Source organism: Giraffa tippelskirchi, chromosome 1, assembly GCF_054371585.1.
Source record: "Giraffa tippelskirchi isolate mGirTip1 chromosome 1, T2T-mGirTip1v1.2.pri, whole genome shotgun sequence".
In the NCBI taxonomy this organism is placed as follows: Eukaryota; Metazoa; Chordata; class Mammalia; order Artiodactyla; family Giraffidae; genus Giraffa; species Giraffa tippelskirchi.
In genome coordinates this window covers 45,490,595-45,502,531 of record NC_137275.1, presented here as the reverse complement: position 1 = coordinate 45,502,531, position 11,937 = coordinate 45,490,595, and the positions used below count along the sequence as shown (strand labels likewise).

At 45.9% G+C, this 11,937-nt stretch overlaps 1 protein-coding gene across 1 annotated transcript in view; it reads left to right on the top strand.

Annotated features, from left to right (window-relative positions):
* Window positions 1-763: 763 nt before the first annotated feature.
* The window catches only part of CWH43 (cell wall biogenesis 43 C-terminal homolog), a 52,437-nt gene continuing 41,263 nt past the window's right edge, over window positions 764-11,937 (top strand). Inside the window, exons 1-5 of the mRNA XM_081590156.1 lie at window positions 764-891; window positions 3,884-4,075; window positions 5,955-6,075; window positions 6,434-6,588; window positions 9,666-9,867. Of these exons, the coding sequence (XP_081446282.1) occupies window positions 849-891; window positions 3,884-4,075; window positions 5,955-6,075; window positions 6,434-6,588; window positions 9,666-9,867 (713 nt within the window). The 5' untranslated portion in view covers window positions 764-848. The remainder of the gene's footprint in view (window positions 892-3,883; window positions 4,076-5,954; window positions 6,076-6,433; window positions 6,589-9,665; window positions 9,868-11,937) is intronic.

Below are 11,937 nucleotides of genomic sequence, written 5' to 3'. Positions count from 1 at the left end.
TGTCCCCGCCAAATTAAAGCGAATTAAAATACATTTACTTTGAGAAGGTTCTAAAAAAAATCCAAAACATTCTGGGGTGTGGTAGTATTTGAGCAAGAAATAACCGGCCTGGTTCACTGGCTCCATTGTTTGTTAGACTGTCTCTCCCTGTCTCCTCAGGGATGGGCACTCTCAAAGATCATTATCCATAGAGAGGAGGAGGGCAGCGTTTCCACTGCCATCAGTTGCTCTCTTTCCCAAGAGCAAGCGTTGAGACGTCTCTGAAAGCCAAAGAAAATTCTGTAATCTGTAGAATTTTTCAACCACCTTTCCAGAATGTGATTTCTTTACTACCAAAGCTAAGAATGAGAAGCGCACACAGGTGGCCGTCGCAGGTGCCCGCTCGCCCGAGAGCGTCGCTGGGCCTTAGGAACGCCAAGGTCCTGTTGGCACCTGCTCGCCGAAGGCGCCAGAGCCCCTGGCTGCTCAGCTCCCCATCTCGGTCTAAGCTTGCCCCGCTCGCCACGCGCCCTCGGGCCTCCTTTAAAGAGCACCGCGGGTCCAGAGTTGCCACGCTGCCGCCCTCCTGCGCGCTCGCAGCGCGCCATCCCCGGGGCTGTTCCGCGGGCTGGCCGAGAGACCTGTTTTTTTTTTTCCCCCGGAGGCAGGTCGGAGGCCCCCGGCTCCTTCGCGTTGGCGTCGGCGGTGGCGCGGGGCACCTGGCGCTCAGAGAAGCCCCGGGCGTGGCGGGGCGGAGGCGGCGGGCCCCACCCTCGCCAGGGCCGGGCGTGCGGGCTGGCCGGGGCCGGGGGCGTGGACGCAGACTCGGGAGGACGCGGCGGCTGGCCCGGGACGTAGGGGCTGCGGCCATGACCTCGCCATGGAGAGAAGTGCTCCTGGAGAGCCTCCTGGGTAAGCCGAGGCCGTCCGCCGCGCGTTCGCCGGTCGGTCCCCCTTGCCCTACCGGGAACCACGATGCTCGGCGGGCTTGGCTGAGCCCCGGGAGGAAGGAAAGCAAGCTCGGTGCCCGGAATAGAGATGCTTATCGTCCCCTGTCACCTTCTGCTGCTGAAGGAATTTTCAAAAGAGAGAAAAGCCCTAGATTGAGGTTCCGAGGAACCGGCGCTCCCCCGTCTTCCCGAGCTTCCTACGCTACCCTGGTGTTGCCCCCAAGGGGCACGACTTCTTCACCTGTCGGCCTCGAACCGCGAGGCTGGTACCAACCCCGAGTCCCCTCACCCATGACCTTTAACTGAATAAATTTCAATACCGAGCTTTGGCTTCCCAAGCGGCTCGGCGGTAAAGAATCTGCCAGCCAATGCAGGGGACTCCATTCCTGGGTCAGGAAGATCCCTTGGAGAAGGATATGGCACCTTCCAGAAGGGGGCGCCGTTCCCCCCTCCCTCGGCGCCCTGGCTGTAACACTCAGGGCCGTGTCTGCTGCTTGGGTTGGCCCGGCACAAGTGGGCTTGGGTAGTGGTCGCACCTGTGAGCATTTGGCCAAAAACATCCGACATGGGACACGAGTCCCGTCGTGTGCTCCCTTAGCAGCTTTGCAAAAAGTACCAGAACAACTGTTGTTAATATTGTCTGAGTTGTGTGGTTGATATCAGAACTCCCAGACAAACGTTGGGGAGATTGGTAGTTCACAATGAAAGGAAGGGGTGCCTTCCTAAGAACTGGGTTTTCTGGGAGCTGGTAATGCTGAGCGGTTGGGGGGTGGGGGGTGGGGGGTGGGGGGTAGGGGTGGCGGGGAGGCTCATTATTTGGCCCAGTCTGTATCTCACAAGTACACGATGTAAAAAGAATTATGCACTCAGTAGGTACCTAGGGTGCTAGGTACTCTGTGTACTTGATCTTTTTTAATCCTAATAACTCTGTGAGGTGGTTAAAAGTACTGTTTTCAGTGATTAAGAATAGTTTGGAACTGGATTGCTTGGTTTTCAGTTCACTGCTATTTGCTACTTTTGTGACCTTAGGCAGTTACTTAATTTTCAGGATCTCAAGAGTTTTTGTTGTTTGATTTTGTATTTGTAAACGAGGAGTAGAAATAGTGTCAGTTTCATAGGACACAGGTTGTCTGAGGAATCAGAAAGAAGATCCCTGTGAATACTTAGAGTTTCATACGTGTTAAATGTCCATTGGTTAATTATCATCACTGTAGAAGATTACAAGTTTGGCAAATGTGAAAGTAACTTCAAATCTGGATTTTCCACTACCCCACACTGCCTCCCAAGGCTTAGGTTTAAAATAGCCTACTCACAAGACTTCCCTGGTGGCTCAGATGGTAAAGCATCTGCCTACAATGTGGGAGACCTGGGTTTGATCCCTGGATTGGGAAGATCTGCTGGAGAAGGTAATGGCAACCCACTCCAGTACTCTTGCCTGGAAAATCCTATGGACAGAGGAACCTGGTAGGCTACAGTCCATGGGGTCACAAAGAGTCAGACATGACTGAGTGACTTCACTTTCACTTTCTTCACTTTCACTCACAAGAAAAGGATTATTTCCTGACTAACCTGCCTTTGGCTGTTGTCTGGAGTGGGAGGAAGGAGTTCTGTTTGATTTTCACTGTGTTTCTCTTCACTGTGTTTCTCATTAAAGAAAGGTCAACTTAGTTGAGGAAATTTTTTCAGGGTCCTGACAGGAAACCAGATTGAACCTAGATGGCTGAGATGAAGAGCCTTTAATAAAGGGACTGCCACCTTACAGGGCTTCCCTGGTGGCTCAGATGGTTAAGAATCTGCCTACAGTGAAAGAGACCTGGGTTTGATCCCTGATTTGGGAAGATCCCCTGGAGAAGGGAATGGTTACCTACTGCGATATTCTTGCCTGGAGAATTCCACAGACAGAGGAGCTGGTGGACTACAGCCCCTTGAATTGCAAAGAGTCAGACACCACTGAGCTACTTTCACTTTACCTACCTGTATGAACCTAGACAGCATATTAAAAAGCAGAGACATTACTTTGTCAACCAAGGTCCATCTAGTCAAGGCTATGGTTTTTCCAGTAGTCATGTGTGGATGTGAGAGTTGGACTGTGAAGAAAGCTGAGCGTCAAAGAATTGATGCTTTTGAATTGTGGTGTTGGAGAAGACTCTTGAGAGTCCCTTGGACTGCAAGGAGATCCAACCAGTCCATCCTAGAGGAGATCAGTCCTGGGTGTTCATTGGAAGGACTGATGTTGAAGCTGAAACTCCAATACTTTGGCCACCTGATGCAAAGAGGTGACTCATTGGAAAAGACCCTGATGCTGGGAAAGATTGAGGGCAGGAGGAGAAGGGGACGACAGAGGATGAGATGGTTGGATGGCATCACCGACTCAAAGGACATGAGTTTGGGTTAACTCTGGGAGCTGGTGATAGACAGGGAGGCCTGGTGTGCTGTGGTTCATGGGGTCTCAAAGAGTCGGACACAACTGACCAACTGAACTGAACTGAACTGATGAATGAGGTTAAAGGGACAAACGGGATATTGAGGGACTGAAAACAGCTGGAAGCCGTTCTCATCCTGGGCCTGAGAAGGGGATGGAATTCTCTTATTGGAACCCAGTTAAGGCCAGAGTCATGAAGGAGGGCAGCCAGCCAGAGCAGTTGTAATAGTCATTGTTGTTTAACTACTAAGTCATGTTCAGCTCTTTGCAACCCCATGGACTGTAACCTGCCAGGCTCCTCTGTCCATGGGATTCTCCAGGCAAGAATACTGGAGTGGGTAGCCATTCTGTTCTGCAGAGGATCTTCCCAACCCAGGGATTGAACTGTGTATGTGTCCCCTGCATTGGCAGGTTGAGTCACCAGGAAAGTAGTCCAGTTGTAGTGGAGGGAAGGGCTGTTGTCTGAAACAGTGACAAAGTTCCACTCTCTCTCTCTCTCTTAAAAACTGTTTTTTCCCTTTTTCCCTCCTAGGATATGTTTCTTGGTCTCTCTGCCATGACCTGGGCCCAATGATCTATTACTTTCCCCTGCAAACACTGGAACTCACTGGGCTGGAAGGTTTTGCCGTAGCATTTCTTTCTCCATTACTCCTCACAATTACTCCTGTCTGGAAACTGGTTAATAAGAAATGGATGCTAGCCTTGCTGCGGATAATTGCTGTTGGTAAGATTTAAAAGTGATTCTTTAAGTTTCTTTTCTTTTTTTTTTTAGTTAAAAATCCAGGGAAATATGTAGACTGTTCTTTGAATGCTAAATGATTAAGTAAAAAATAAAAGATGTCTCTTTCTCTTACTACTGCCTTGAAGAGTTTTAGTAGAATTGTAAGTCTAGACCAAGAGTCAGCATATTTACATTTTTAACTTTTCTGTCAGATTGGAAAATTTTAAGGACCCCTGAACTGAAGAGGGGAAAGATACCTTGGAGATGTGAAAGTATTAAATATGTTTTTGTTCATTTTTCCAGCTATGATACAAAATTCAGAAGTCATTAAAAAGTTGTTAAATGATAATGCATAAAAATAAGGAAATTATGCATGATGAACATTGTAGTAAGCAAAGGCTATCAATAAATTAGGAAAAATATTGCAACTCTTCTAGTCAAAGGGCTAATTTCACTAATATATGGAGTTTTTACAAATCAGTAATAAAAGGACCAATAACTCAATAGAAGAGAAAGCAAAGGATATAATCTCAGGAAGATCCACTGGAGAAGGGATAGGCTACCCACTCCAGTATTCTTGGGCTTTCCTTGTGGCTCAGGTGGTAAAGAATCCTCCTGGAATGGGGGAGATCTGGGTTTTATCCCTGGGTTGGGAAGATCCCCTGCGGAAGGGAAAGGCTACCCACTCCAGTATTCTGGCCTGGAGAATTCCATGGACTGCATAGTCTATGGGGTTACAAAGAAACGGACACGACTGAGTGACTTTCACTTTCAATAAAACGACCAATAACTCAATAGAAGAGAAAGCAAAGGCTATGATCAGTTTACTGGAAAAGAAATATAATTGGTTCTTTAAAAGATACTAAAAGGTATAGAATACAAATCATATATATACACACATATATATACATATTTATAGATATTTTTTCATATCAGATTGATAAAGAACAAACTTGGATAACACTATTGTAAGCATGGGAAAACAGGCACTCATGCATTGCTGGTGGGAATGTAAATTTGCACAGCTTCTGCAAAGGATAATTTGTCAGTGTTTATCAAAATTACAAATCTGTATTTTTCACTCAGCAATTCCACTTCTGGGCATATATATATCCTATAGATATATAATCAATATAATTGATTTAGATTAGTTTTGATCTTAATTACTTCGACTCACTAACATAGCCCTGATTAAAAAGATAGACAATATTAAGTTTTGACAAGAATATGAAGAAACTGAAATTCTTACACATTGCTGATGGGAATGTAAAATGGTGCAGTTGGTTTGGAAAACAGTTTGGCAGTTTCTCAGAATGTTAAACATAGTTGTCATATGATCCAACAACTCCACCCCTTGGCGTTAGACCCAAGAAAAATGGAAACATTCGCATAAGACCTAGTACATAAATGTTCATAGCAATATTATTCATAATACCCAAACAGTGGAAGCAATCCAGATGCCCATCAATGGGAGGAATGAATAAACCAAAAGCAGTATATCCATGCAACAGAATATTATTTAGCCATAAAAAGGATTGAAGCACTGACATATGCTACAACATAGATGAACTTTTTAAAAAAAAAGTTTTGTATTTAAGTTTAGTTGGTTTACAATGTAGTGTTCATTTCAGGTATAGTTGCACAACTTTGTAAACATATTAAGAACCACTGAGTCATACATCTTAACACAGTGAATTTTATGGTATGAATAATACAGCAATAAAAATGTTCAAAAAGATTTATACATACACATAATTATACATTAACTCTATCTTCCTGAGTGTAAACATGGTATTAGACACAACAGTTATCAAAGGCAGATCATTAACTAGCAGGGCATGCTTGCCACAAATGTTTAGCTCTCCTTAAAATTTGTTTGTAGGTAGCATCGCCTCCTTCCAGGCTCCAAATGCCAAACTTCGGCTCATGGTCCTTGCACTTGGTCTGTCTTCCTCGCTGGTTGTGCATGCGGTGACGTGGTGGACAGGAAGTGGCTTGCAAAGGTATAGTTTGCATCTTGTGCCTATAGGGAAACAAGTGTGGTCAGTTACCAAAGGGAAGTTGGGACCAGGTATTCCAAGATATAGTATTTAGCTTTCAGGAAGGCCTTGTCGAAGTCTCATTTTTTTTCCCTTTCACAAAACCAGGATGTGAGTATTTGCCATTACTCTCAATAATGTTGTGAGAATGGAGAAATTATAATGAGTTGCCTAGGTAACAGGCTATATAAAGGCTAAATTGTGTAGATTACCAACAAGACTACCTCATATACTCCTTCTGTGACACTGTGAAATTCATCGTGGAAGGAGTACATTGAAACCACTCACAAAAAAGTTGTTAAAAATATTTCTATACTTACAGGTACTTCAGAATCTGGGGATTTATTTTAGGACAGATTCTTCTTCTTGTTCTCCGCATTTGGTACACGTCACTAAACCCAATCTGGACTTATCAGATGTCCAACAGAGTGATACTGACATTAAGTACCATTGCCACACTTGATCGAATTTACACAGGTAAGCATTAGCCCCAGTTTATTTAGGGATTTTTCTCTCTTGCACAGTTTATTTGCCTTTCTTATCTGAATGTCACACATCTTGGAAAGATAAAATGAGTCTTTCTGCACTCTGTCTCTATGTCTGCTTTTTCTCCCTCTGCAAGAGTACCTGGCCTAGGAAGTGGACTGTTATCTGAGCAGAAGGCACCTTTTCCTTGGCAGCATGGAGGGTGACAGTAACCATTCGTCTCTGGCTTGTCTCATTGTGGAGTGGGAGAGTAGACCCAGGCCTCATGTTCCCTGCTGGCTTTCAGCTCTGTCTTCTCCTCTTTCCCTCTGAACAGGGCTTTCCAGGACGAGATCCATCAGCCCTCTGCCTCCACACTGACCCCAGTCCATCTGTAACACTCTGAAAAGTTATTTGTTAGCAAGGGCTTTGAGAACTGCATCAGTTCCATTCAGTTGCTCAGTTGTGTCCAGCTCTGCAACGCCATGGACTACAGCACTCCAGGCTTCCCTGTCCATCACCACCTCCTGGAGCTTGCTCAGACTCATGTCTAACGAATCAGTGATGCCATCCAACCATCTCATCCTCTGTTGTCCCCTTCTCCTCCTGCCTTTAATCTTTCCCAGTATCAGGATATTTTCCAATGAGTTGGCTCTTCGCATCAGGTGGCCAAAGTATTGGAGCTTCAACATCAGTCCTTCCTATGAATATTCAGGACTGATTTCCTTTAGGATGGACTGGTTTGATTTCCTTGCAGTCCAAGGGACTCTCAAATCTTCTCCAACACTGTGAGAACTGCATGGATTTGTTCTTTTTTTTTTCTTGGTTTGTGGTTTGCTTTTGCTCCCCTCCCCCCACCCACCCCACCCTGCGCTTAAGTCTGAAGGTATTTAAACTACAAATCTGAAATGTAAAAAGAAAGGAAGTCCTGAATATTCATGTGCTTGCGGGCTAAGTCGCTTCAATCAAGTCCGACTCTGTGCAACCTTATGGACTGTAGCCCACCAGTCTCCTCTGTCTGTGGGATTCTCCAAAATGCTGGAGTGGGTTGCTGTGCCGTCCTCTAGGGGATCTACCTGAGCCAGGGATCGAACCCCTGTCTCTTACATTTCTTGCATTAGCAGGCAGGTTCTTTACCACTAGCTCCATGGATATTCATTCCACCTTTCGAATCACCTGCCCGGAGCTTACAAGCGAACTTGGACGTTTGCATTACCCTCTAACTCCAGACTTCTGAAGAAAAGGAAGAAGTGTTGCTAGATTCTACTTAACTTGCTCCTGGCTTTGTGTGTAACTCTCAATGAGTCACTGTACTTCTGTAAATACAAGGAGAAATCTCACAAGTTAATGAAAGTTTGGAGAGTTTGGCTCACCATGAATAAAGAGTTTATTTAACTCCTCCAATTTTGGTATGAGATGGGGATGGTGAGAACAGGGGAACATCATGCATGTAAATTGATCAAGAGACATTGATATTGATTAGAACATTTAGAACTCGGTTCTAGCGCCCTAATATATATTTTGTATTTTATAAAATGCTCACATGTGAAGTAGAAACTCAGGCAGCAAACTTCAGAGGGACAGCCTGATAAGGATCTGAATTCAGGGTATCCCTTAGATTTCTGGACTGGAGTTTTCTTCTTTCTCGCTTCTGTTTTAAATTTTTGTGACCCAGTTGTTAGTCCCTTCCTGTTTTTGCCCTGTGCCCCATTTACAAAGTTTGACTCCTCTCCAGCTTTCCCAGGATATCTCATCATCCCTGGCAATGTTTTTGGGGGTAGTTTTATTGAAGATTTGCTGCGTCTTGAGGGGAGAGTCACACACCATAGTGTGTAGCAGTGTTGTTACTCGGGAAATTCAGCTTAAGCTGCTCTCTTTTCCAAAGACTGTCTCCTTGGCCTTCAGGCCCTGGTCACCATCTGTCTTCACCACCCTCTCCCTCACCCCCATAGCTTTCAGCTCTGCTCATCCTCCCCGTCACTCCTTTCTGGGCAGAATGGCTTTCTTCCTGCCTAGAAATTATGCTTTCATTCCCACAGGCAGACTCTCAGGTTTCTTTCTGTCCTGAAGCAGTCTTCCCAGTGTCACAAAGCATCTGCCCAGCAGGCTCTCTGTTCCTATAAAGGCATTCTCTTGCCAGCATTTTCTGCAGTTGGTATATTTCTGTATGTGAAGTCACTAAATGCAATGAACTGTGACCTCACTGTTAAACAGTCCTAGGAAGTATAGTTGGAGAAGGCAATGGCACCCCACTCTAGTACTCTTGCCTGGAAAATCCCATGGACAGAGGAGCCTGGTAGGGCTGCAGTCCATGGGGTCGCTAAGAGTCAGACACGACTGAGCGAATTCACTTTCACTTTTCCCTTTCATGCATTGGAGAAGGAAATGGCAACCCACTCCAGTGTTCTTGCCTGGAGAATCCCAGGGACGGCGGAGCCTGGTGGGCTGCCGTCTATGGGGTCGCACAGAGTCGGACATGACTGAAGCAACTTAGCAGCAGCAGCAGCAGGAAGTATAGTAGGGTAAAGTACACAGGTACTGCCTAGGCTCTCTCTACCAGCTGTGTGATCTTGGATCTGTTTTCTCTGGGCCTCTCAGTTTTTCAATCCGTGAAATGGGGTTAGTAATAGAGCCTACCTCGTAAAGTTGCTGGGAAAATTAAACGAGTTCATGTGAGGGGCTGGCCGCAGTAACTGCTCAGTCGATGCACTGTTAACGCTCTGGGGGCTCAGGGGGTTAGATGAGGACCTTGTTCTTTTTGGGAGAAGCAGCCTGGTGGACTGCATTTGTTCCCTGAACTTACCTTTCACTTTTCATACATATATTTTAGCTCATAACTGTTTGTTTCACATGAGGTACCTACCTTCCTGCATATTCAGTTGTCAGATTCCAAAATGATTTATTCTCCTGAAATCCTGATCTAGCCCCCCACTGCCTGCCTCCTGGCATGTTTTACTTGTTATGGGGTCTCACCTTCCCCTCTAAAGTAAGCTCCTTGAAGCCAGGTGCCATTTCTTACTTGTTTAAAAGTCTGCTAATATAGAGGGTAAATTTCTGCGTAACTGACCCCTTTCTGTTTTTTATTCTAGATGGTGCCTGCTGTAAACCTCAACGGAAGAAGAATGGTGAGGCAGCCAAGGCAGTGGCTTCTGGTCTGAACTGGTTGTGGGCAGGAGCTGCCTTTGGCAGCCTCGTGTTCCTCACCCACTGGATTTTTGGGGAGGTGTCTCTTGTCTCCAGATGGGCAGTGAGTGGACACCCCCATCCAGGGCCAGATCCGAACCCATTTGGGTGAGTCTGGGTTTGGAAGCAATCCAGAAATTGGCTGGTATGGTTGAAGACCTTGCTCCTCTGTGTGAGCAGCTAGAAAAGCATGACATTACTGTGTACTCTGGAGATGAAGGAGCTTGAGGGCTGTTTGCCCCGTGCTGAGGGAATGCAGGGAGGTGACAGGGAGGATTGAGGACTGTGTGTGGCCAGGTGAGTGGCCCCCCTGGACTGTGAGCACGTGAAGGGAAGGGCTGTTTGTTCACAGATGCATCCCAAGCCCCTGGAACAGAGCCTGGCACACAGTAGGTCCTCATCAATGTTTGTCGTTCACTTGGAGACAGACAGTGATCAACTGTGTCCTCTCAGGCCTTTGCTGTCTTCTGAACACTCAGGGCCATCCTTCACCTTAGAGGGTGGGAGCAGGCAGGAGAGCAGCCGAGAGCCTCACTCCAGAGCCGGAGGGCCTGTTTCAGATTCTTTGTCCTACGTGGGCGGCTGTGTCTAATATCCAACAGGTTACTCAAGTGCTCTTTTCCCCTGTGTCCTCCTCTGTGAAATGGGGGTAATTGTAGCATTTACTTTGGGCTTCCCTGGTGGCTCAGACAGTAAAGAATCTACCTGCAATGAGACAAGACCTGGTTTCGATCCCTGGGTTAGGATGATCACCTGGAGAAGGGAATAGCAACCCATTCCAGTATTCTTGCCTGGAGAATCCCATGGGTAGAAGAGCCTGGTGTTCTACAGTCCATGGGGTCACAAAGAGTCGGACACAACTGAGCAACTAACACTTTGACTTCTTCACAGCATTTACTTTATAGACCTGTGAGAATTAGCTGAGCTAGTATATGTAAAAATCTTCAAACAGTTCCTGCTATCTAGTAAGCCTCTATATTTTTTCAGTTCAGTTCAGTCGCTCAGTCGTGTCTGACTCTTTGCGACCCCATGAATTGCAGCACCCCCATGAATTGCAGCACGCCAGGCCTCTCTGTCCATCACCAACTCCCGGAGTCCACCCAAACCCATGTCCATCAAGTCAGCGATGCCATCCAACCATCTCGTCCTCTGTCGTCCCCTTCTCCTCCTGCCCCCAATCCTACCCAGCATTGGGGTCTTTTCCAATGAGTCAACACTTCGCATGAGGTGGCCAAAGTATTGGAGTTTCAGCTTCAACATCAGACCTTCCAATGAACACCCAGGATTGATCTCTTTTAGGATGGATTGATTGGATCTCCTTGCAGTCCAAGGGACTCTCAAGAGTCTTCTCCAACACCACAATTCAAAAGCATCAATTCTGCGGCGCTCAGCTTTCTTCACAGTCCAAGTCTCACATCCATACATGACCACTGGAAAAACCATAGCCTTAACTAGATGGACTTTTGTTGGCAAAGTAATGTCTCTGCTTTTAAATATGCTATCTAGGTTGGCCATAACCTTCCTTCCGAGGAGTAAGCATCTTTTAATTTCATGGCTGCAGTCACCATCAGCAGTGATTCTGGAGCCCCAAAAAATAAAGTCTGACACTGTTTCCACTGTTTCCCCATCTATTTCCCATGAAGTGATGGGACCAGATGCCATGATCTTAGTTTTCTGAACGTTGAGCTTTAAGCCAACTTTTTCACTCTCCTCTTTCACTTTCATCAAGAGGCTCTTTAGTTCTTCTTCACTTTCTGCCATAAGGGTGGTGTCATCCGCATATCTGAGGTTATTGATATTTCTCCTGGCAATCTTGATTCCAGCTTGTGTTTCTTCCAGCCCAGCATTTCTCATGATGTACTCTGCATATAAGTTAAATAAGCAGGGTGACAATATACAGCCTTGACGTACTCCTTTTCCTCTTTGGAACCAGTTTGTTGTTCCATGTCCAGTTCTAACTGTTGCTTCCTGACCTGCATACCGGTTTCTCAAGAGACAGGTCAGATGGTCTGGTATTCCCATCTGTTTCGGAATTTTCCACAGTTTATTGTGATCCACACAGTCAAAGGCTTTGGCATAGTCAACAAAGCAGAAATAGATGTGTTTCTGGAACTCTCTTGCTTTTTTGATGATCCAGCAGATATTGGCAATTTGATCTCTGGTTCCTCTGCCTTTTCT